The sequence below is a fragment of the Mus caroli genome, chromosome 4 (assembly GCF_900094665.2).
Source record: "Mus caroli chromosome 4, CAROLI_EIJ_v1.1, whole genome shotgun sequence".
NCBI lineage: Eukaryota > Metazoa > Chordata > Mammalia > Rodentia > Muridae > Mus > Mus caroli.
Window position 1 is genome coordinate 35,700,768 of NC_034573.1, and position 24,581 is coordinate 35,725,348.

General features: G+C 49.4%; 1 protein-coding gene across 3 annotated transcripts in view; it reads left to right on the forward strand.

The window, feature by feature from the left end:
- Dnai1 (dynein axonemal intermediate chain 1) overlaps positions 1 to 24,581 on the forward strand; it is a 66,736-nt gene that overhangs the window by 28,356 nt on the left and 13,799 nt on the right. For all 3 annotated transcript variants that reach the window (XM_021159678.1, XM_021159679.2, XM_021159677.1), the window contains 8 exons: positions 2,621 to 2,747; positions 2,960 to 3,096; positions 3,318 to 3,437; positions 4,381 to 4,440; positions 5,866 to 6,000; positions 10,361 to 10,445; positions 14,197 to 14,314; positions 14,615 to 14,658. In XM_021159678.1, coding sequence (XP_021015337.1) covers positions 2,621 to 2,747; positions 2,960 to 3,096; positions 3,318 to 3,437; positions 4,381 to 4,440; positions 5,866 to 6,000; positions 10,361 to 10,445; positions 14,197 to 14,314; positions 14,615 to 14,658 — 826 coding nt within the window. The remainder of the gene's footprint in view (positions 1 to 2,620; positions 2,748 to 2,959; positions 3,097 to 3,317; positions 3,438 to 4,380; positions 4,441 to 5,865; positions 6,001 to 10,360; positions 10,446 to 14,196; positions 14,315 to 14,614; positions 14,659 to 24,581) is intronic.

The window sequence follows — 24,581 nt, forward strand, 5'->3', positions numbered from 1 at the left end:
ATTAAAGGCGTGCACCACCACGCCCGGCAAGAATTACCAATATGATTTTTTTTTAAAGATTTATTTATTATATGTAAGTACACTGTAGCTGTCTTCACACACTCCAGAAGAGGGCGCCAGATCTCGTTACGGATGGTTGTGAGCCACCATGTGGTTGCTGGGATTTGAACTCTGGATCTTTGGAAGAGCAGTCGGGTGCTCTTACCCTTATTTTTTTTTAATCTAGATTTGCCTATTCAGATCATGTCTTGTGATGGATCCTAACTTTGCAGTCTTGTGTGACTGGCTTCTCTCATTCTCCATGACATTTTCAATTCTCCCATGTTATAGCAAATGTCAATACCCCATGTCTTCTTACTGCCAAATAATGCTTCATGCTATGAATATGGAGCATTTCCTTGATCTGTCTATCAATTGATGAACATTTGAATTGTTTGTTCTTTGGGCAATTCTCAATAATGCTGCCATGAACATCTGTGTGTGTCTTTGTGAAACTATCTGACGACCATACTGCTTTGTATTCAGATTGTGTAGTCAGCCCTTCACAAAGATGCTGCAGCAAACCCTGATGTGTTTCTCAAAAGATACTAATCAAGAGTCTTTCTAATGGCTTCCCTTGGGCAGCTTTCCAAGGTTGGCGGAAAGCTGCCTTTCACTCCTTGAGGTCATGATGGACCGTGGCACAACTTCCTGTCTTGGCATTAGGAAGAGGGGCTCTCTGGGACTCAGTGGGCAGGCTGTGGCAGGAGCACTGCAGGCCAGGTGTTCCCTCTGTTTCCATGTCCTCCTCTTGCTCTCGAGTGAGCTGCCAGCTGCCTCCCGGGAAACCTCACCTCGCTTATGCTTCCAGTGTCTCTTTGGCCTGTCGCACTCTCCCACACAGCCTGTCTCTATCTTGTTGGTCCTGGAAGGTCCAGTTTTAGGTTCCAAAAGCTGCTGCTTTTACCGATGTGCTAAAGAATCTGAATTCCATCACCAAATTGAAGTCTTATTGAGTGTTAGTACTGATTACGACGTGTTAGGCGTTACGTTAGTGGGCTGCTTTCATTTGGATACCATTATTTTATTTGATAGAAGAAGAAACTAGAGCTCAGAGGGTTATGATAAGGTCATGACAATAATAAGGAGCTGAGCCCAGTTCTGCTCTCACCAAACACCACGCTCTGACCACCACTCTTTCCCATCCCCCATCCATCTGAGTAACTAAGAAGAATGACTTCTAAGGCAGGGCCTTCCAACCCTGATTGTGGATTGAGACAGTGAACTTCCACAGCCCTCCCATCCCCTGAGGGGCTGCTATAGAAAGAGCCTGTGCTGGTCTCCTCTGGTATGACTTTTATTTTTTTAAATCTTAGGATGCTATACAGATATAATTATCTTCCACATGCAAAAATGGTTGAACAGAACTGTTTTAAAAGAAGGGAGGGGGCCTCTAGACTCCAACACCATTTTCATGGTTGCTAGGAGGCTAATCAACAAGGAGATGTCCACAGGAACTCCAGACCATAGGCTCCGTAAAAGCAGGAACTGTCTGTTCATCTTCAGCTTTATATCCTGGGCACCTGGAAAATAGTGGGCTCGTGGTACCTGCTCAAAAATTATTTGTTAAATGATCAAATACGGTTTCCTGGGCTTGAAGCCCAGCCCTGCTTCTCATCTGCTCCGTGGCCTGGACAAGTGCCAAACCTAAACATGTCTGGACCTCTGTGGGCCTCCCGGATGGAAGTTGGGGCACCTCTGTGGGCCTCCCGGACGGAGGTCAGGGCATTAGAGATTTGGTTGTCTCTGATGTTCTGTTCCCCCTGACATCCACTAGAGTGACATGGTGGCGAGGTCATGCCAGGTGTGTTGGATGATTATGTCTGACCTGCCCAAGGTCTGTGGTGAGGCAGGTGAACTGGAATTCCTTGGCATGGATGTAGGAGACACGGCACCTAAACTGGCGGCGATCTGTAGTGTGGGCTGCTTCAGGCTGGAAGCCGAGGATATTTAAAAACGAGTCTTCGAGGCCAGGCATAGTAGTTCAGACCTTTAACCTCAGTGCTTGAGAGGCAGAGCCAGGCAGCTCTCTGGGTTTGAGGCCAGCTTGGCCCACATAGGGCATTCCAGGTCAGTGTGGGCTATGTAGTGAGACTCGCTCTCAAAAAAAATTTTTTTTAATTTTTTTAAAAAGTCTTTGATGAGAGCTTTTTAAAAAACTTAATTTTTTTTGTCTTTTCTTTTTAAAGCAAAAATGCAATGAAAAAAATCTTGTTAACCGAGGATTAGGAGTTATAGTTCCTTTAATAAAAGGTGAACTGGAGGCTTTAGAGCAACAGTTCTCAACCTGTGGGTCTTGACCCCTTTGGGGGTCAATTGATCCTTCCATAGAATTGTCTGAGACCATTGAACAACACAGCTATTTACATTATGATTCCTAACAGTAGCATAGTTACAGTTAAGAAGTAGCAACAAAAATAACTTTATGTTTTGAGGCTCCCCACAACATGAGGAACTAACTGTAGTAAAGGTTGCAGCACTAGGAAGGTTGGGGTCACTGCTTTGGAGGACTAAGGGAGGCAGCATTCTGACACCAGCCCTTGATGGGATCACAGGTCTGATTTAGGCACTCTCTTTTCAGGAGGGCACATATAAACTTATTGGTTTTGTGAACCAAATGGCGGTTCACTTCAGCCAGGTGGGGAACCTGATACCCAAAGACTCAGATGAAGGCCGTCGCCAGCACTACCGTGATGAGATGGTGGCAGGTAGGACTGAGGGCCAGTCTAAGGCTGCAGCCCAAGCCTGGCTCTCTGAGGAGGAGCCGGTCCCTCCAGAGCTTTGCAGAGTCCAACAGTGAGCTGCTGTCCTGGACAGGCCTGGGAGCTAACCCAGGTCAGGGAGAGCCCAAGGGACAGAGTCTGAAAGACAGTGACTGAGCTGGCTTGGACCCTGAACTCATCAACAATATCCTGTCAAGGTTCACAGGAGTCTATCAAGGTGGTGACTCCAGAAGCAGAAACCCTTGAAGAAGAGGAAGAACCCAAAGAAGGAGAAGGAGAAGCGGAAGCAGAAGCAGAAGCCGGGAGCCAAACGGACATCCCTGCTGCAGCTGAGGTGCACATGGTGTGCCCCCCCCCCCCCGCCATTCAGATAAGCTGTGGGTGGAGGCTTTAGATGAGACTGGGGAAAGACAAAGGGAAGTAGCAGCCCTGCTTCTGGCAGCATCCTCACACCCTACCCATTTCACCAGGTCAGGGCTTCCTCTCCCTCAGTCCCGACTGCACACTGTCTCCCTTCCGCAGTTAAGCCCTTGGCCCTCCTGACTTTCTTTCCAGACAACTGAAAAGGTGATTGAAGAAGAGCTGATGGCTCCTGTGCAGCCCAAGGAACGGAAACTCACGAACCAGTTTAACTTCAGTGAGAGAGCATCCCAGACCTTCAACAACCCCCTCCGGGTAACTCCCACTTTTACTGTGAAACTCTGTGTTATACAGTGGGAAGGTAGACATGGGCCTGAGATCAGTTCTTGCTGGCCTGAGCCTGGCAGGGGTGACAGAGCAGACGACAGTTTCTCTCTCCAACGAGAACTGAAATATGTGTAGCCATACGTGAACTGGAGTCCCTGTAAGTCATCCAGGCAGCCAGAGGGTGGCTAGAGCCCTCATACTCCACCGAGAAGCTGTAAGTTGGCTAGACTTGGAAGAGGGAGTAGAACTCAGGACTGAAGTGTGCCAGGGGCATGGGGAGTATTGGAACAATACAACCAAAGTCCATGGTCTCTGTGGTAGATTGACTTGGAAAAGCTAGAACATTTCCTGACTACAAAGGACCCTGAGAACCAGGCTGAGAGAGCCTGGCACAATTTTAGGTGAGGTGTGCTCATGTGAGTCTTCTACGGTAGTGTATCTGTGATGGAGGGAAGCACCTCAGCCCCTTGTGTGGTCACAGGCTTATGCTGTATAATCGGGGTGGTGCATAACAGGGACGAAGCAACTTACAGTGCTGGATGCAGAAACCCTGTTATTAGGGAGAAGCCTTCTCTTTAAGGAACATTAGCCCCAGTGCTTGTGGGAAGCAGGCCTCTCTGCCCTGTGTCTGGAGGCTGGTGACAGGCTGGTTTCTTGCAATCTGTCCATCCTCTACCTGGATCTTTACTGAAAACTGGCATAATTGATCTTTGCAGTCCTTGCTCTCCAGCATAGGCTATGGAAGGAGGCCAGGATGGAAAAACAAATGTGGGATTTGAATCATTCAAACTCTCACCAAGATCTCCTTTGCTCCCCCAGCTCAGTCACGCCCCTTCCTCAGTGCTAACCAAAGGCTCCTATAGATAGATGCACTGTTGGGTTATGTGGGGGAGGGGGCATCTGTGGGTTTCCTATTGTTATTGTTCTCTAGGATCGAGAGTGTCAGATGGAACCTCCACCGAGGACGAACTTTTCAGCCACAGCCAATCAGGTAAGGTCCTGCCTGGGTGAGCCCGAGAGCTGTCACCATCTGTACTCTGGTGCATCCTAAAACATCTGGCAGCAGAGGTGACTGGCCTGGCTATGAACTCCTCTGCCAGTCTGCCTTGATTATCCACCCATCTCCTGCACACTTTCCTGAGCAGTCAGTCTCTGAACCCTGGGCACCTGGCAATATAGGTCCTCACCAGTGAGTTCATGAGCCAGCCACATGCTCCCCAGGGCAAGACTGGAGCTCCCCAGAACATGGGAGAGTGCTTGTTCCCAGGGGCTCTAGGAAGCCTGTGGCATCCTGTGATTGTCTTTAAAGTGCCAGAATTCCGACTGCCTTCACAGCAGCCTTTGGCATTCTTGCAGACCCTCCTCCTTCCCCATTAAGCCCTCCTGCCTGGCTGTGCTGACTTGGACAGGATCTGGTGCTAGCAGGCTCTGCTCTTCCTACTGTGAGATCCTGGGCACAGTAGCTTCACTTATTTTTTAATAACTTCATTCAGCTTCTTCCTTTGTCAATAAAGGATGATAAGGCATTTCTCAGAGGTGTTGGAGGGCTCTGAATGAGATAGCGAATGCTGAGGTACATGGCCGAGAGGCATTCTGGCCTGGGGGTGAATCTCTAAATGGAAGGTGTGCCTGTCTGGCCTCCAGGTGGCAGTGACTGCCCAGTCTGGGGAGCACACAGTGATCTGCTGCCTTTGCCCAGCCCCGGATCCTTGCTGCTGCTTCTGCTACAGCCCCTGGGCTTTCTTTCCTTCAGGTCCAGTTGGCAAAATACCTATTTATTTCCTTTTAGTGGGCAGTGAAGTAGACAGCCAGCTTGAGCCAATATATTTACCCTGTTTCCATGGAGGCAGACTGCTTTTCTACTAACTTTTTAAAAATGTGCACGCGTGAGTGTGTGCTCATTTGCCATGCAATGGAGGTCAAAGGACAGCTTGCAGGAGTCAGGTGTTTTTTTCCCACCATATGGGTCCCAGGGATTAAACTCAGGTCATCAGGCTCGGTGGAAAAGGCCTTTATCTCTGAGCTATCTCACCAGCCTGAGAAAGATGTTTTTAAACATTTCTTAATTCAGTTTTAAAGCCTCTAGTGAATTGTTAGTTAGTCCTTGTGGTTGAACATTTTCTCTGCTGGGTGAGGGTTGAACCTTAGAAAAATATTGATTGATCTCTGGCTTACGATTCAGACCCTGTGCTTCAGGGTGGATGAGCCTATCTCAGAGGAACCCTGAAAACCCCTTCCTTCCTGTTCTAGAGTGAGTGATTAGCAGGGAAGACAGACTCTAATATGTAATTATAATGAGCCAACTAGAGGGTGTTATGGAAACACTTGTCGGGTTAACATGACCAACTCCTGCATGCTGACAAGCTGACCCATGAAAGCTGTGCCCTGTGGTGACTCTCGTCTTGCTCCTGACTAGTGGGAAATCTATGATGCCTATGTAGATGAGCTCGAGAAACAAGAAAAGACCAAAGAGAAGGAGAAGGCAAAGACCCCAGTGGCTAAGAAAACAGAGAAGATGGCCATGAGGAAACTGACATCCATGGAGTCCCAGGTTGGTAAGGTGTCTTCAGCTTTGTCACAGAATCTGAGTGGGGTCCTGGATGTAGGTAAATAGTAGCTTGGGGATTTAGAAGGGCTTTGCAGATACTCAAAAGAGAAAGCTGATATTGAGGTGTGGGTGACTCCTTGGGAGAAGAAGTGACGGCAGCTGGAATTGTACCGGGGAGTCTACATCTTCCCTCTAGTTGCCATTTTGAGGGTCATCACTAGGACAGACTGTTTTCTTTTTAAAAAGTACTGGTTATCTGAATTGCAGGAGAGTTAAGGGATCTGCTCACAGTAGGGGTGGAGTCTAAGGATAAGGTGCTCCCCCTTGGGTTCAGGGTGAAGATGATAATCTCTTGTGCCTTCAGTCCTCTGTTTAATTGTGTCTGGCTGTTAAAGCAAGTGTGATGGTTAGTTTTAGTTATCAACTTGACCGAATCTAGAACCACCTAGGAAGAAGTCTCAATGAGGGATTATGCAGATCTTATTGGCCTTTGGGCATGTCTGTGGGGGATTGTCTTGATTGCATTAATTGATTATAGAAGACCCAGCCCTCTGTGGGTGGCGCTATTCCCTGGGCTTGAGTACTAGGTTGCATAAGAGTGGAGAACACATGCATTCTCTCTCCCCTGACTGATGTGACTAGTTGCCTCAAGTTCCTGCTGCCTTGAATTGCCTGCTGTGATGTATTATAACCTGGAATTTTGCACTAAAATAAACCATTATCCCCATAAATTCTTTTGTCAGGGTATTTTTATCACAGCAACAGAAGTGAAACCAGGTCAGTGAGTCTTCAGGGCCACGAGCCAGTCCAAGACGGATCCTAGATACCGTCATCATCAGGCTAATGGATGCAGCCACCTTGAGTTGTACTGATCATAAGAAGCCAAGTAGGAGTTTTAGAAAGGCCATGGATAGGGACAGAGCAGTGCAGCCAGCAGGAGTGTGGGGGTCAGCATGGAGTAAAGTGATACAGCCACAGGATGATGGCATGGGGGAGATCGCCACGCTGGAGAAACTCATCTGTTCTAGCAGCAGAGAGAAATCTGGGTCAGGAGATGGAGCCCCAAAGTGGAGAGCTTGTGGGTGTGGCCTGCCTTGGAAGAGGGTCACAAGAAACTAGAGAATGGTTTCAGCACTTTGGAGAGCGCCCAGGGCGCCTCTCAGGAAGTGGCTCTGCTCCTCTCCAACCTTACTGAAATCTAGCTCAGTTAAAGAACTTCTATTTTCTTTATCTTAGGTATGCCCACTTCCCTTTAGTTCTGTTCGATGGTTCTGATGCCACATTTGAGGGGAGGCCTGAGGGTCACTTGCTTTGGCTTAATAGTCAAGGTTTCTTAGTTGGTTTGCTTTGTTTTGAATCACTAACCAAGTACTGAGTGACCGTGGTGAGAACCTCAGTCCCAGGGTGGGATAGAGCCCCTGCCTTGAGGCCTATACGAGGATCCTTGGGTCCCTTACACCCTCAGATGATGGGGACTTCAGAGGAGGCGCTGGCCTAGGCTAGGGTCAATGAGAAAATCTGTCAGGGTTTGGGCTCTTGGCAGAAACTCCAACTAGAATCATTAAAGCCCAGAAACTACTGGATGTGGTGGCGCACGTCTTTAATCTCAGCACTCGGGAGGCAGAGGCAGGTGGATTTCTGAGTTTGAGGCCAGCTTGGACTACAGAGTGAGTTCCAGGACAGCCAGGGCTACACAGAGAAACCCTGTCTCGAAAAAAACAAAACAAAACAAAACAAACAAACAAAAAACAAACAAAAAAACCCAGAAACCAGGAAAGCACTATGTGGCTGAGACCAAAAGGTGATCTGGGCCCTAAAGTTGATGTACAACATCTCCTGTCACAGTATCTTCCAGTTTTGCTGACACAGAAAACAGGGATACAGGCAGGTTCTGACCCTCTTTCCCAGTGAGCACCTGGTAAGAACGCTCTCCCCAGCGGAGGTCAGTTCTAGCTGGGAATTCCCAGTACTGAGCTGGGCTGTCTGTAGAACAGAAGGAGAGCAGCAGCAGTGCCCTTCCCCTCTGCCCAAGCCTAGAACCTGAGCAGAGAAGCGTCGTTTCCTCAAAGACCTGTCTATTCAGGTTGATAAAAATCTCAGGTGAAGGCAGGGAGAAAAGAAGTGAGTTCACAGAACCTTCCGAGAAGGTCTCCAAGAATGGATCTGGGTCTCAGGCTCCTTGCTGATTTGGCTGAATACACAAAGATGAATGCTAGCTTGTGTAGTCTAAAGGTTTGGCATGTATGAGGAAATGGGACCAGAAGCCACAGTTCAGTCAGAATCAGTAGCACAGCTTCTAGTATAATGGAGGCAACAGCCCACTATACTCTCTCCTCTGAGCACATCAAGGGTCCTGTGCAGACAGGAGAAAGACACTGTAGTCAGACTGAGCCTGGCTTTGATAATATGGGCTGCAGCTTACTGAAGCCCTCCACTCCCCAAGCCACCTTAATGACATACTTTGCAAGGTTGTTGAACAAACCCACAATAATGCGTACACATTTGGTGTGATATGCCACACCAAAGCTGGTGGAGCTTGGAAGAGAAGGAAACATTGATGTGGGCAAAATGAGGTGCATCAGAGGGGCTTTCTTCAGGTATGTAGTTCCTGAGGCCAGAGGAAAGAGGTCAGAATGTAGGTAGACTGCCAGGGAAGTGGAGTCAGTTAACTGGCTATCTGTCCACGGCAAGCCTTGCCTCACATAGGGCTTTCCTGGGACCCACAAAATGGGGGATTGTGCTTTGGGCCAACAAGTGGGGGAAGCATCTGGGAACAGGTGGATCTGAGCACTGCATTACAACTCCAATGTCTGCCCTTGCCCAGATTTTTAGGATAAATTGAGTCAGTCTGGAATGTGTTGAAGGGCTCTCAAAGAGCTATTTCCCAGATGCCAACGTGTGAGCCTCCACCACTCTGCTGTGTTTCTTCTGACTGCATTGCCCCCAGGAACGGGGTTGAACAGCAGTGCATTGATGCTCACTCCCCAGAGTGGCCTCTCAGGGGATGCTGTCCATCCGTGCTCACTCTGTCACAAGGGCGGTGGCAATGGCTCAGAGTCAAGGCAGCTCCTTCCTGTGCAGGGCACTAGGAAAGAAATGCAGACGACACGTCTGTGTGGTCTAGAACCTGGTCTCTTTTTATGTTTTTACATTGGATTTTATTTATTTAATTTGTGGGAGGAATGTCTCACCTGAGCCACAGCATGTGTGGAAGTCAGAAGACAATCTGTGGGATTCGTTTCTCTCCTTCCACCATGTGAGTCCAAGGGATGAACTCAGGTCTTTGGGCTCTACCCCCTGAGCAACCTCGCCAGCTCTAGAACCTAGACTATTAACCACAGCCCAGTATGGCCTCCCCCAGGAGTTTGAATCTTCAGGTGCCGTATGTCCAACCCCTGATCACCCTCTGGGTGCCCACTCAGCTTGTTCTCTCCAACCACTCACCCCAAACTCTTCGTACTTTTCTTTTTAAAGGTTTATTTTGATTATTTTTAGTTATGTGTCTGTGGGGTGGGAGGAGAGGGTTATGTGCACATGAGTGTTGCCCTTGGAGTCCTGAGGTCACAGGTTTCTCTGGAGCTGGAGTTAGAGGCTGTTGTCAGCCACCCAGAATGTGTTCTGGGGTTGGAACGCCAGTCCTCTGCAGAAGCAGTCAATTTTCTTAACCTCGGACCCATCTCTCCAGCCTCTCTCTCTGCTTTTCTTGCCAGCCCCAAAGTTCTTGCTTCTCTGAGAACCTGCCAAGTGGTCTGCTTTACGTATTTATGGAGGCTGCTTCTTAACTCAGGGGTCATTTTCCAGGGCAGAACTTGCTGCTTTGTCTGTGGTCTAAGAAGGGCCCTGGGTTAGCAGGCTCAATTCTGTCTTAAGTTCCAGGTACAGCTCGTCTCTCCCCATCTGGGCATCTGTGAGCCGGAGAGTAGAGGAGTTGGGACTGGAAGATCCCCGAGGCCTTATGTGGGAATCTGTCATTCCCTAATTCCCCCTCCCGTTCCCACTGAAAAGCCGCTAACAAGTCCTTGAGTGTTCTGCCCCGTCCCCCACCCCCACCCCCAGATTCCTGGATTCTGTTCAATGCCTTTTCTTGAGCTCAGAGAGATGCTTTTTCCCAACCTCTAGATGAAAGAGTAAGAGGCAACTTTATCCAGGGACCAGATATGTCTGCTTTGACCCTTGTGCACCTTTGAGGAAAGGGCTCCTCCTATGTGGTGTGTTTGGTGCCTGGTAGATTTAGCTGTGAGCCATTTCTGAGCCATCTGGGATAGGTAACCACATGGTTCTATTGCTGAGCCAGTTGCAAATCTGGGTTCTGGCTCAGGGCCAGACCTTACCAGGCACTAACGAGGGCTTCTATATTCCATAGAGTGATGATATCACCAAAGTGACCCAAGCTGCTAAAATCGTGGAGCGAATGGTCAACCAAAATACGTATGATGATGTTGCTCAAGGTAAGATTTGAGGGGATAGCAGTTTTCATTATTTTTAGGTGTGTGTGTGTGTGTGCGCGCGCGAGCGCATGCACACCTTTTTGTCTGAATCTCCCATGCATATGTGCCATGCCCACTCAGGCCAGAAGAGGGCACAGATCTCCTGGGACTGGAGCTGCAGACACCTGTGAGCTGCCTTAGGGGTACTGGGAACCAAACCCACATCCTTTGCAACTGCTCTTAACTGCTGAGCCAACATGCCAGTCTGGGAACTAGTAGTTAAAATTCTTCACCAAAGACTAATGCTTGAGTGTTCCACTATAATCAGTCCTATAGTAAAGGGGAAATAAAAACAAAACAAAAGCCAGCACCTTCCTTCCTGCTCTGACTGTCACTGAAGACCTCTGCCAGTTCACAGTGAATGGCGGTGTGTAAACAGCCGGTGCAGTGATCCGATCTGACATGTGGCCAGAATGAGCCGCAGAATAGTAATCCGATGCCACCTTCCCAGCAGTCCTGGGGAGCAGCAGAGCAGAAACAATTGCTCTGACTTCACATATGAGCAGCAGAGGCCAAAGCTGCCTGACCAGTGAGAAGCAAAGAGAAGCCAGAATTAGCTGGTGCCCGAGTCCCCATCCAATTGGCTTGGAGATGCTGACACTAGAATTCACAGGAGAGGAACTGCTCAGGGGCCCCCAGAAGAAGAGAAAAATAGCAAGGCCTTGGTGGCCTATACCTTCAGTCCCAGCACTTGGGAGGCAGAGGCAGATGGATCTCTGAGTTTGAGGCCAGCCTGGTTTACAAAGCTAGTTCCAGGACAGTGAGGGTGACACAAAGAATCCTGTCTCAAGAAAAAGAAGCAGGAGGAAGAGAAGAAGGAGGAATAAGAGGAGGAGTTAGAGGAGGATAAGAGGATAAATATGGGACGTGTGGGGGAGGCCTTGGAGGGCTTAGGGAGTACTGGACTAGGTAGCAGGGGATAAGCAGGATCTGTAGGAGGGTGCAGAGGAAGGGTCTTCTGAGCAGACGGTGACAGGAGCAGTGACTTGGTGGCAAGAATGAGTAGGAATTGACTCTTCAGAGAAAGAAGCAGAGGCTCAAGGATGTGAACAGGAGCTGTTGGGAAATAGTGGGAATTCAAGCTAAAGAGGCAGCTGGGGCCTTCTCTATAGGCAGTTGAGAGGCATTGACACAAGCTAGGCGCTACGTAGAGCAATGCCCAGTGAGAGTAGAGTGGGGCAAAGTTGAGGAACAGAGGTAAAGGTATGGGGTGGGACAGGCTTCTCTGTGCTGGGCAGACAGTTGCACAAGGGACAGAACAAAGGGAGAGATGTAATAGTGGAAAACCAGGCACCACAGCTCACTGGGAAGGGCCTGTGTGCCAGGCTCTGTGCTGTACATTTAGATATAGCATTCTCTGTTTTCCACACAGCTCTACTCTGACATGAATAACATTATCATCCCCATTTTACAGATGAGAAACCCAATCTAATTATATTGCTACTTGAACAAAATCACAGCCAGTGGTAGGTACGAGGGGTGGGGCCTGGAACTCAGGCTCCTTGGCAGATCTGTTGATAAGCACTTCGCCTCGAGCCTACAGAGCCGCTGGGCTGGAGGAGGCCTCTCAAAGGAACACACACAGTAGATTTGCCCTAGCGACTAGGTAGCAAGGAGGTGAAGATAGAGACGGATTCAGCAATGCTTCAATGCTGGGGGCCTGGGAATTCTGGTGTCTCTGACGGTGCCAAGGAAACGGCGCCCTTCCCATGGTGTGAGCAGCCGATTCCCAAGTGGCTTGTATTTCCCTAAGAGGTTGTGCATTTATGTGAGCAGCTGCCTCCCAGGAGTTGGCAATGCCATGTTGCTGGCTGGGCTCCTTTGCTGACAGCCTCAGGCCCTTCTTGGTGACTTGATGCTCATTGCACACTCCTGGGACACAAAAACTAAGGCTGCCAAGACCAGCAGCCTAAACAAGCCCCCTCGTTATCATTCAGGCTGGAGAACGACCTTGAGTGCTTTTCAAAGCTGTCAAAGTGCACAGCGGCCATGAAAGGATCTGTCACTCACACGACTCCCCTCCCTGAGACCCAGCCTCTGCAAGTGGCCCACCACAGGGCTGCAAACCTGATTAATATCCATGGAGAAATTGGCCTTGTGAACCACTTTCATTCATAAGAACACAGTCACATAAAAATGCATTGAACTTTGATTCTTTTAATTGCACCGTGTTTTCCCTTTGGGAAAGTGTAATCATGAAAAAAGAAATAAAAATAGAGAAGTGTTACCAATTAATCCCCACACTGAAATGAGGGATTTTCAAAGTTCCCTCGAGCTTAGGAATCTTGATGTGATCAAGGCTCACACCTTCCTGACCACTCATTTTTAAATTGTTTTTATTTATTTATTTATTTACTTATTTTTGGTTCCAAAACAGTTTTGAGGTTTGATTTTACATCAAGGTATGGGGCACTGTGGGAGGGACCAGGCAATGATTGGGCGTGTCCCAGACTGTGTAGAATTAGAGAGTCTCTTCTAGTTGGCCATCCTACCTGAAAGAAGACAGAACCATTTCCTGAATGCTGCTTTATTTCCTTGAATTCTTGGAAAGAACTTTGTCTCTGCTCTGTGGCTGTTCCTGTCCCATGCATTGGAGACAGAGGGACGGATATGACGTATGCCCTGCTCTCTAGGACACGTGTGGCAAAGGAATGACGTGTCTCAGTGGAGGAGAGGGAGGACTTGGAAGAGACAAAAAAATTAAGTCTTCTCAAAAAAGCCATATTCAGGTGGCTGAGACAGGAGGATTGCCATGAGCTCCAGGCCAGCCTGAGCTATGTAGTAAAGAAACAAAAGTGTACTAGCACATACCTGTAGCACTAGGTACGTACTTAGAAGGCTGAGGCTGGAGGATCACTTGAGCCCAGATGTTCCAGTCCAGTATGGGTGATATAGTGATGTTAGGTTACAGGCCCTCTGGCTACCGGGCACAAATTCATCTCTCCCCCTCCCCCTCCCCCTTTCCCTGAAGTGTGGACTGACAGAGAGTTCTGGGAGGATGAAGGGAGACCAGTTGAAGAATATGATAGCCAGGTGATGGAGTTGGGGATCTTGACCTAGGTAGGTAGTAGCTATGGGTTTTTTTAAAAAAGATTTTAAAAGACAGGAGGAAAATATAAGACAAGGTAGAAAGAGGTCAGCCAAGGATTCCCCAGCTCCACAGCTTAGGTGAATGGGAAGGAGACGCTTCTGGCTAGCCTAGCAGTGATGGAAGGCAGACACAGCTTCACAGATGAAGCTGAGCTTTGGGAACCCATGGAGGTGTGTCCAGGTATCCATTGCAGTGAGGCCTGACAGTGAGTATAAACTCGGACTGTACTTTAGGGATCTAGGATGCAGAATGAATAGAACTATTAATCAGCCTCTGGCAGCTGAACCCTTGAAATCTGGTTGTTCTGATCTGAGCTTCTGAGGCACTGAGGAAGCTCACAAGGATGAGGGATGCAGCCTGGGATTCTGTGCACGCACATAGGGATGCTTTACTGTAGGCCCTGCCCCAACAACTAATATACAGAGAGAATTATGTGTTTGGCATTTTTCTAGATACTTTGCATGTATTAAACTCAACCTGTAGTCTCACAGTGGTCCTCTGAGATAGGTACTGCTGTTATCCCCAGCCCCAAACACAAAGAGGTTCATTGTATTTCCCAAAGAGGTATCGATTTGCTACAAAGTGGCAGTCCCTGGCTGACTGTGTCTATTTGCATTGAAGATTTTAAGTACTATGAGGATGCTGCTGATGAATACAGGGACCAGGAGGGTACGCTGCTGCCTCTCTGGAAGTTTCAAAATGACAAAGCCAAGCGCCTGGCAGTCACCGCCCTCTGCTGGTGAGTACAGATATTGCAGCAAAACTAGTGCCCCCAGAGCACCCGCTGCGTGCCAGATCTTGAGCCATAAGACTCTTCTTCCACTTTACATCTTGAGTGTGACATGGGACACAGTAGGGGGAAATAGGACCTGGATCCTTTTTTGGGTTGCAGGATCATCTAATTTCTACCATGGTAGGAGTCTAAGCTAGACAGTGGATGTCTGCAGAGCAGTTAGTCACCAGTGCCCATGGGAAAACTCATGACCATGGGAAGGCCATGTCTGTTTCCAGTGTTGACGAGTTCACATTTCTTTTGCAGGAATCCGAAGTACAAGGATCTTTTTGCAGTGGGACATGGCTCCTGTAAGTGATCTTCCCGTTCATTTGTTTGCTCATGCAGATATCAGACACTAGGTTCCTAGTCTGGTCGGAGCTTTCAGCCAGGTGTGAGAAATCCGAGGAGGAGCACGATGTAGTCACTGGCCCTTGGAGCCCGCCCCCAGTCTAATGCTGTGCTTCCAACCTTCCTGATGCTACGATGCCTTATTACGGGTCCTCATGTGTGGTGACCACCAGCCATAAAATTATTTCTGTTGCTAAGTTATAACTGTAATTTTGCTACTGTTACAAATTGTAATATAAATGTTGTATTTACCAATGCTCTTAGGTGACCCCTGTAAAAGGGTCATTGGACACTCAGAAGGGGTCACGACCCACAGGTTGAGAACCACTGGTCTAATGGGAAGCCCCCACTTTCATATGGGGAATTAATGTCGGTTAAAAGAATACAACTGAATATGCTAACTGAACTTCAAAGAACGAAGGGGCAAGCTTTGCAGCAGAGGGGCCAGCATAGGCCAAGCCTGTAGGCAGGAATGATATGGCTGGGTCATCCCTCAGAGGACATGGTAAGTCATTTCAAGAAGGAAACAACTGAAGGAATTCTGGAAGGGCAGGGACGTGTCTCATACAGGAAGGGATTGCAGGCCTGAGGCTAGAGGCTGGGGGACCTGGTGCAGGTGTGCTAAGGAAAGATGGAGAGTGGGATGGAGGCCCTCTCTCTGCTTCCTCACCTGGCCTTCCTGACCAGGTCTGAGGCAGGGTAGGGGTGAGGAAAGGTGAGTGTTTGAAGTTTATCCTTCTGTCGCTGAGCCACTGGAGACCACAGTTACCTGTGTTTCTGGCCCTGCTGGGGTATGTTGGAGGTAGGAGGCAGCGCCGGCTGTTGACTGTGCATGCAACTTACTGTTCCTTCCTGCTATTTGGGCCAAGCAGGAGCACCCACCACTGTGCTGGACTGTTTCTGTTCCTAATGGGAAGGGCCCTACACAGCGAGCCAAGCACAGCTCCCTAATGCTAACAGCTTGTTCTCTGGCTGGGAGGATTCATGTCTGTGAACAGGAAAACCCTTCCGTTCTTCAAGCTGCTGCTGGCTGGCAGGCTCGCAAGCTCCTGGTCACTGCCTCTTAGATGGCCCATCAGTTCTTTGACCAGGGTAGGGCTCCAGGGGGAGGGGGTCTGGAGGAGTTGGTGTTTGTCATTCCTCTCAGGGAGGAACCCTTGGAGCTGCTCCCAGTTCTGTGGTCTGAGCCGCCTTTGAGGATGCCCTAAATGCCTGCTTTGTGTCCCTACTCCTGAAGGTGGGCTGCTGCCAAATGGGAGCACCCTCCCCCTCTGGCAGGGAATTAAAACACCCCCCACCCCACCCCCAACGCGCACTGCAGCTACTGGGCCTGGAACAGAGCCTGAAAATTGGGTAGGCCTTCCCAGGAGTGGGTGTGGACCCCCATGTGTGGCCCAGGCTCTCCGTTTTAGGCTGAGGTGAGAGTGTGGGAGCCTCTGCAGGCGGGAGGAGACACTCTGGTACATCGCAGCCCATCTTCTAGGAGGGGTTAGAAGCAACGTCCTCTGGAGGCGATCCATGGGAAGTATCCTTAGTCAGAAAAAGGTAATATCTTCCATGAGGGAATGCCTCAACTTGGCAGGTTCCCGGCCTCCTCTGGGCAAACACTCATCCAGGAAAGGTTTCTTTGTCCCTCCTTGGTCTTTGGAGGCACAGCGCCAGTGGTACCCACAGGCAGCTAGAGAGCTCCCTCTGGAGGATCACTTCTCTGTGCCCTTGTCTCCTCCTTAGTGACATGGCAAGACTGACACCCAGCCAGCCAGGCCTCCATCTCAGGAGGCCTGCATGAGAAGAGCCCTGTGTGCTGCAGGAGCGTTTACACACTCAGGCCAGTCATTGCCACCTTCTTGTCCTGTCTCCTAACTTCCCTGCAGGTCCCTCAGAAAGCCTGAGCAGAGCGGGGGTGGGGGGGGNGGGGGGGGNGGGGGGGGAGAATCTCCACAGAAGCCAGTGGCTGGGGCAGGGTTCTATGCTGGTGTCACCAGCGCAGGAGTTCAGCCAGCTTTCAGGTGACCATTGATTACAGTACCTCCTTCAGGCCTAAGCAGGGCCAGCCGAGGCATTGGCTCCTGAGGTCACCTGGGATGTCCTATGTTCTTAGACGAGTGCTCCATGGAAGGAGAAGTGCAAGCTGGAGCAGCACCCTGGCTGTAGACAGGGTCACGGGGGGGTGGGGTGGGGGAACAGCCGGTCTCGCCAGCCTCCATCCATCACAGTCTCTGGACATTCCCAAATAGAAACCCACAGGGAGAAACAAAATTGCCTGACTTGAAACACTGAATGAGAACTCAGCTTCACTGCTGAGTTTGATCCCAGCAGGCACAGGCCAGGCCTCTTCAGCTTCCTTTCCCCTGAAGTTCTTAGATTTTTATTCTGAGACTCAGGCACAGAAAAATTAGGCAGTGTCTCAGTTAGGTTACTATTGCTGTCGGAAGCCAGAACCAAAGCAGCTTGGGGAGGGAAGGGTTTGTCTGGCTTGTGCTTCCACACCACTGTTCATCACTGAAGGAAGTCAGGACAGGAACTCAAGCAGGGCAGGAACCCAGAGGCAGGAGCTGATGCAGAGGACATGGAGGGGCGCTGCTTACTGGTTTTCTCATCATGGCTTGCTCAGCCTGCTTTCTTATGGAATCCAGGACCACCAGCCCAGGGATGACACCACTACAATGGGCTGAGCCCTCCCACATCAATCACTAATTAAGGAAACACCCTACAGGTCTGCCTACAGCCTGATCATATGGAGACATTTTCTAAATTGAGATTCTCTCCTCTCAGATGACTTTAGCTTATGTCACATTGACATAAAACTATCCAGCACAGGAAGGATAGGGATATATATTTGAGACATGTCACATCCTTCAGACACAGTTTCCTGGCTTTAGATACAGAGCAAAAACAGAAAAGGAAGCTGGTGGTGGTGCACACCTTTAATGCCAGAACTTGGGGGACAGAAGCAGGCAGATCTCTGTGAGTTTAAGGCCAGCCTAGTCTACAGAGAAAGAGTTCCAGGATAGCCAGGGCTAGACAGAGAAACCCAGTCTCAATTCTTCCTTCCCCTCCCCCCAAAAAAGAAGCGAAAAGGAAGGATAACCAACAAATCTAGACCTGCCTTCCCGCTACCGCTTCCAGTCCGAGCTGCTTAAAGCACAGAGACGTGGGTGCCCCATAGGTTGGACTACATATTCCCAGGACGTGAGCGGAAGAGGCTGTGCAGGTGAACGAAGGTGGAGGGATATTGGGAGACAAAAGGATTCCGTTCAGGAAGAGATGGTCTTGAAACATCTGGGATGTGACCGTGGCAGCCTGTGATAACGAAGGGCTCCGCTCCAGCTCATTAGCCAGCGCAGAGCAGAGAAATGGAGACTTCTCACGGTCTGTCAGGCAGGGATGGCAGAGCAGGCTCTAGAAAGCCTGTGTGCTTCCGAGAGGCTATCCCACAGGAGACGGGGCAGGAAGCTTCCTAGCAGGCCCCATGTTGGAAGGGCAAGGGAGCCAGCTGTCCTTCAGCCCTGCTTTTCTCTGGGGCAGCACCTCAAGCTAGGCCAACAGCAGCCCTCCTCTGCGCACTAAACTCATTTCTGCGCTGTCCCTTGAACTTGCCCAGGCCAGAGATGCACTAGTAAGAGTTTAAATCTTTCCCCATCATTTACTTGTTGGCTTCACTAATTAAGCAGTGTTAATTTCATTTACTGAAAATGGAAATTCATCCACCTCATTTCTCCCTGTTCATCCTCCACACACAAAATCCATCACTCCGTAGCTGCGGGCTGCGTAAAATTTACAGGACTAATTATGTTGTCAAGTCTCTTTGTAAATACAGTCCATAAAGGCCACTCTGCTTGCCGGGTGGCATGCAAGGGCATTCCGTTGTTAGTTTAATTACTGGTTAGTTATTTAGGTTCTCAAATGTTTGCCTCATTTTCCCTAAATCAAATTAAATGTCCTACTTGATGTGTTCTGTCTCCAAGGCCTCGCTCGCTCTTACTTCCCACACTATTTAAATACAGCTCCCAACATGACAGGGGTGCCGAAGAAAACCACGCTGAGAGCCTGAGCCAGCCTGGCGCTGATGTCTCTGACCATGCCTGAGGTTTGGAACCTCCAGAATCAAGACTCTTTTCCAAGCCAGCCTTGGGCTGGTCCCCTGCCTATGGAAACTGTGGAAATCCCAACACAAGGGGGCATTTCTGTTCCTGGAGTCCAAGGTGGCAGAGCCAGGGGTAGGAAAGAGAGAGAGGGTTTCTCTGTTGTGCTAGTGTGGCTATTCCCTTGACTCCAGAGCTGCATCTGCATCACCCCAGGAGAAAAAGCTCCACCGTTCTGAGTCCTAAAATTAGAGTTTGGGCCTCCGTTCCCTGAATGTCTCTGGCATTTGCTTCCTGTTGCTGGAGCAGCAAGCGACCACAAACACAATGGCTTAAATAACACATTTCTTCTGAGTTCTGGAGGCCAGAATCTCAAGATGGATTACACGGAGTTAAAATCAGGTATCAGCAGGGCTGTGTTCCCTCTGGACGCCTCCCAGGGAGCACCTGTTTCTTTTTCTGTTTCCAGCTCCTAGTGGCTGCCTGCATCCCATGGCTTGTGGCCCTCTTCCAGCCAGCAACTGCATCATCCTGACATTGGCTTCTGCCGTCACATCTGAGTCTCTGACTTGCTTGCCTCCTTCTTTCCCTTATAAGAACTCTTACGATTACATCAAATCCACCCGGGTAATCCAAGATAATCTCCCCATCTCAAGGTCTTTAACTTAATCACATCTGCAAAGTCCCTTTTGCCATACAAAGTGACATATTTATAGGCTCCAGGGATTAGGATGTGGACATTTGTGGGGGGGCATTAGTCTGCCTACTCCACACCCCCCTCCAAGTGCCTCTTGCATGACTTAATAAGGGAGTCATCAGACAGCTGCTGCCTTGGAACCAGGCCTAGGCTGGCCTCGTTTAGGATGCCACAGTACAGAGAAGCCTGCCAGCCAAGGCTGGCATGGTATCTTTGTCTCTTCAGTTGGCATCTATTCCTACTGACCGCTGACCTGGCTTTAGCCTTGTGCCCCAACATGCCCTCCACTGCCTTGCTCTCCTTGAGTCCTGAGTAGTCCTGGGGCAGCCAGAATGCCCTACAGTGCCCACCCCTCATAACCAAGAACGGAACCAGGCAGAGCTGGCAGTTATGGCCCTGAGGCCCCCAGTGACAAATTCCAGTTAAGAAGACATTGATCTGTCTTGCTCATTGGATAGTATTCAGTCTGTCCTAGCAGAAGCTGAAGACAGTCAGAGCTTTGGTCTATGGTAGAATTAAGACGTACATGAAGCCATACCTCGCTTCAGGAGACTGAAGTAGGATTGCAGGTGCATGGCTTGCCTGGGCTACAGAATAAGTTCAAGGCCAGCCAGGGCAATTTAGTGAGATTCCTGCTTCAAAATAAAAAATAGGAAGGATAGATTCAATGGTATAGTAATTACCTAGATTCAGTTCCCAATAAGAGTCAGTCTCTCTTCCTCTTCCTCTCCCTCCCCTTTTCCCTCTCCCTCCCTCCTTCCCTCCCTCTCTCTCTCCCTCCCCCTTTCTATTCTTTCCTCCTTCCCTCAGTCCCTCCCTCCTTCCCTCAGTCCCTCCCTTCTTTCCTCCCACTGTCCCATTCCCTGAGACGGTGGTTTTAGGACAGCTACCACATAAGGCTCTGTCAAGAGGAACTGATTATCCTGCCTGAAACCTTGTGGCTGATTGAGGGGAGAGTCAGGAAGGCCGTAGTGATTATGCAGTAGAGCAGACTTCGAAGGAACCAAACTCCATCACCAGAAAGAACAAGCTGAGGTGTGCCCCACATCTGACCTTACTCTTTTCCCAATCTTTATGCTGATGGTGGGGAGCAGCACTTCCTCAGAAGATGGAGCACTCGTAGCTGAATGGTCTGAAGGATTCCCAGAGGTTATCACCTCAGTAGACTTTACTCCTCCTGGGCCTTCCCCCTCCCTGTTTCTCTTTCTGTTGTACTCAACCACATGTAATTCCTGAAATCCTATAGTCTGGAAGACTCTAGAATCTCTTTACTGGCCCCAAACTAGAGTCTTCTTATACAGAGGTAAAGCTGGGGGCTCCCGTCTGGGTCATCGGAACTATGAAATCTCGTGGCATTAAGAACAAAGTATCTCAGGGACTAAGATCCATGGTAACAGAGGCACTTTATGATCCTAAAGTCATATGAGATTACTGGTGACCCAGTTAGTGGTGTACTGGGAATGTTGGGTGGCTGAGCAGTGACATCATCAGGCTTCTGGCTGGTGATCTCATGCTAGGATTTTTGGATGGTTAGGCAGTATGACACTAACAGATGATGTCACAAGAGGACCATTGGTGGTTTGATTAATAATATTGTCATTTAAGGGTAGAAAATAAGATGTTGATGTCATGTGGTGTTGGGGATTGAGGCTGTGATGTCACACTGGGTATCCCTTTAAAGTGGAATCATGAGATCTTCGTGGGCCCCCAAGATCAGGAATGAGGAGTTCACAGACAAAGGTCAAGCGGAAACCGCAGTCCGATGACATTTTTCTTTGCTCTCCTGGTGTATTTTGACAAAGGGAGCATTGAAACACATATTCACAAACATACTCTAACCAGGACTAGGAGCTATGCCCTATATTACAGAAGACTCCTTACCTTGCAAGTAACAAAGACCACTAAAGCCAGTGGATGAAGTGTGACTGAAGTCCAGCATGCATGTGACCATCATAGTTGTGTGCCTTGTGTGAGCCTTATTTGTGACCCCTGCTTCTCTCTGCACGGCCATTCCCTTTATCATGCTTGACTGCCCTGTGCCTTCCACACTGTCCAGTCTAGAGCCTGGAAGCTTGGATTGGCTTTGCCAGTAACCACCATACTGTTAGGGGTGTCTCTATCCCTTCCTCTGTCCACTTCCATGTAAAGACCGAATTACTGGGGCTGGAGAGATGGCTTAACAGGTAAAGGTGCTTGCTGCTAAGCCTGACAAACTAAGCTTAATCCCTGGAGCCCAGAGTAGAAGGAGTGAAATGACATCTACAAATTGTCCTCTGACTGCCAAATGCATGACATGCATGTGAGTGCACACACACACACACACCCACCCACCCACACACACACACACACACACACACACGCATGCACGCACACACGCACATGCACATGCACATGCACAAACAAATGAAAATAATTTAAGAGACCAGATTAGCAGAGAAAGAGAATTTCAGCTATTGAAAGGACACTGTGTGACGTGTATTATGCATGCAAATAGACTGTTTCCCCTCTGAGACTCACTTTCTCCATCTATAAACTTTGGAGCCACAATTCAGGCTTCTAGTACCAGTGGTTCAGCAATTAGAGCAGAAATGTCCTCCATTCAGTTACTGAGCAGCCTAGACCTCCCTACCCTCCCTTCCTGACTTCACTTGTCATGAGTACTGAGCATGTCTACAGGAGCCAGGGGGGTTGCGTAGAGAAAGTCGGTCATCAGCACTGCCCATCATGGGGCACAGCCCAACGCATAGCACTGAGCATCACCAACCATCGCTTCAGTCTCTCATTCTTCCTCATACCCTTTGTCAGTCTTGGCTAGTGCAGAGGACAGATTGGAATCAGAAGCCCCGGTGGCTCACTCTGGCCGGTAGCCATCTGGAGGGCCCAGCGATGGCTGTCTCTGACCTTGCAGGATAAACGAGGAGTGAAAGGATGGGAGGTGGAGAGGCAGGTAGGGTCTCGGGGTCTGCTTGATGAACAGAGGGAGATGGAGTGAACAGTCCCTGCCCTTCGAGAAGAGCAACAGCCTTGGCCAGCTCTAGATCTCTTCCCCAGGAGAATTAGCCCGTGGGGCTCACCTAGGAGCTCTAATGGAGGTACTGCCAGCCCCTCCCCACCTACTCTAAGGCAGACCCCCTACTGTGGCTTTGACCTCGGGGTGTTGTGGGATATTTACCAGAGAAGACTGCTCAGACTTGGGTTTAAGCCAATAGAAAAACTTTCTTAGCCAGCCCGTGACTGTACTGGTGCTCATTACCCCAGTGTAGCCTTTCTCGCGGTGAATTTTTAAGCCCAAGAACCATATTCTAGGCTGACATACTTCAGTTAACAAGAACAGTTAGCCAGAAGCAGAAGCACATTAGAGACTTTCCCAGAACTGTGGATTTTGATGGATTAGGCCTTTGCTTTCGTTTTGGCTGGTGGTGCTGTCTCTGTGCTGACTTAGTTGTCTCTGTGCTTTATGACCTGAAAGACACTTCCATCATGGAGTCAGGTGTGCCAAGGTCTGGGGCCCTGTTACAAGGGGATCTTTGGACAGAAACACTTTTTTTTCCTAAACCAAAGTGCCGCTGGGCAGTAGTGGTGCACATTTTCTTTTTAAGATTTATTTATTATTATATCTAAGTACACTGTAGCTGTCTTCAAACACACCATAAGAGGGCATCAGATCTCATTGAGGATGGTTGTGAGCCACCATGTGGTTGCTGGGATTTGAATTCAGGGCCTTCAAGAGAGCAGTCAGTGCTCTTAACCACTGAGTCATCTCTCCAGCTCAGCGCACACTTTTAATCCCAGTACTCAGGAGGCAGAGACAGGCGGATCTCTGAATTTAAGCCCATCCCAGTCTACAGGGCAAGTTCCAGATAAACCAGGGCTACACAGAGAAATCCTGTCTTGGAAAAAACAAACAAACAAACAAACAAACAAACAAAAGCAAAGCAAAACAACAACCAAGCAACAGTACCCTCCTTCATGGCTCAGGATGGACCCTAGACATTTCCACCATCAGTACATGCAGGGGACCCAGAGAGGGTTCCTGAGCAGAGCCTCAGAGCTCGTGAAGACTAGTCACAGGAAAGGAAGGTGGGCTTTCCCTAGGCCTGGTCTTTACAGAATCTATAGGGTGGCAATAACTGGGGTGTGCATGGTAATAGCTGAGGTCATGCCATGAGTCCAGGGACCACATGGGAGACCTCAGAACTAAGAGGGAGAAGTGGCTCAGCCACACTAGTCACGATGGCCTTGCTGTCCCCACACCACCGCACATCTCAGAACTGGCTGCTTTGTGAACACAGCAGGGGCTGCAGCCATTCTGCTAGAGGAGGAACCCCCGGAACAGGGGGAGTGGAAAGGGCAAAGACTTCCCTGGGATGGGAGAGGATGCACAAGATGCGCTGGACTGCCTGCTGCATTTCCAGCTCTGGCTCCAAGATGTTAGATTGAGAAGACTGAGAGGTCTGGACTGGCAGCAAGAGGTGTGGATGTGAGGGGCAGGTCTATGTGCTGCTCAATGGTTGTGTATCTGGATAGTCACTACGAATGTAGGGAATGGCATGGGGCGGGAGGGAAGAGGACCTGTACCGAGCACTCCATTGTTGACCACCGAGATCTGCATTTGGGCTGAGTGGGCTGTGTGGGGCTGTTTAGCTAGAGACCTGCAGACATCGGAGGTCTGCTGAGAGCCCAGGCATAGCTGCTTGGGGGAACTGTGGGGTAAAATTATGAGGACATGCTTCCAGATGACTGCCATGGGCTGACCACAGACAACAGCATGCCTTTGTTGTTTTGTCTTGCTTGCTGTGCTGGAGGCTGAAACCTGGGCTTTGTGTCCTACCCGCCCCCTCTTCCTTCTCCTCCTCCTCCCCCTCTTCCTTTTCCTCTCCCTCCTCCTCTTCCTCTTCCCCCCTCTTCCCCTCTATTTCTCTTCCTCCCCCTCCTCCTCCTCTTCCTTTTTTTCCTTTCTCCTATCCCCTCTTTCTCCCATCCTTTTATCCTCTTTCTTCCTTCTCTTCCTCCCTCCCTTCTCTCTCTTCCTTTGCCCCTCCTCTTTCTCCTTCTTTACTCTTCCTTCCCCTTTCTTTTTTCTTCTTTAAATTTTGAGACA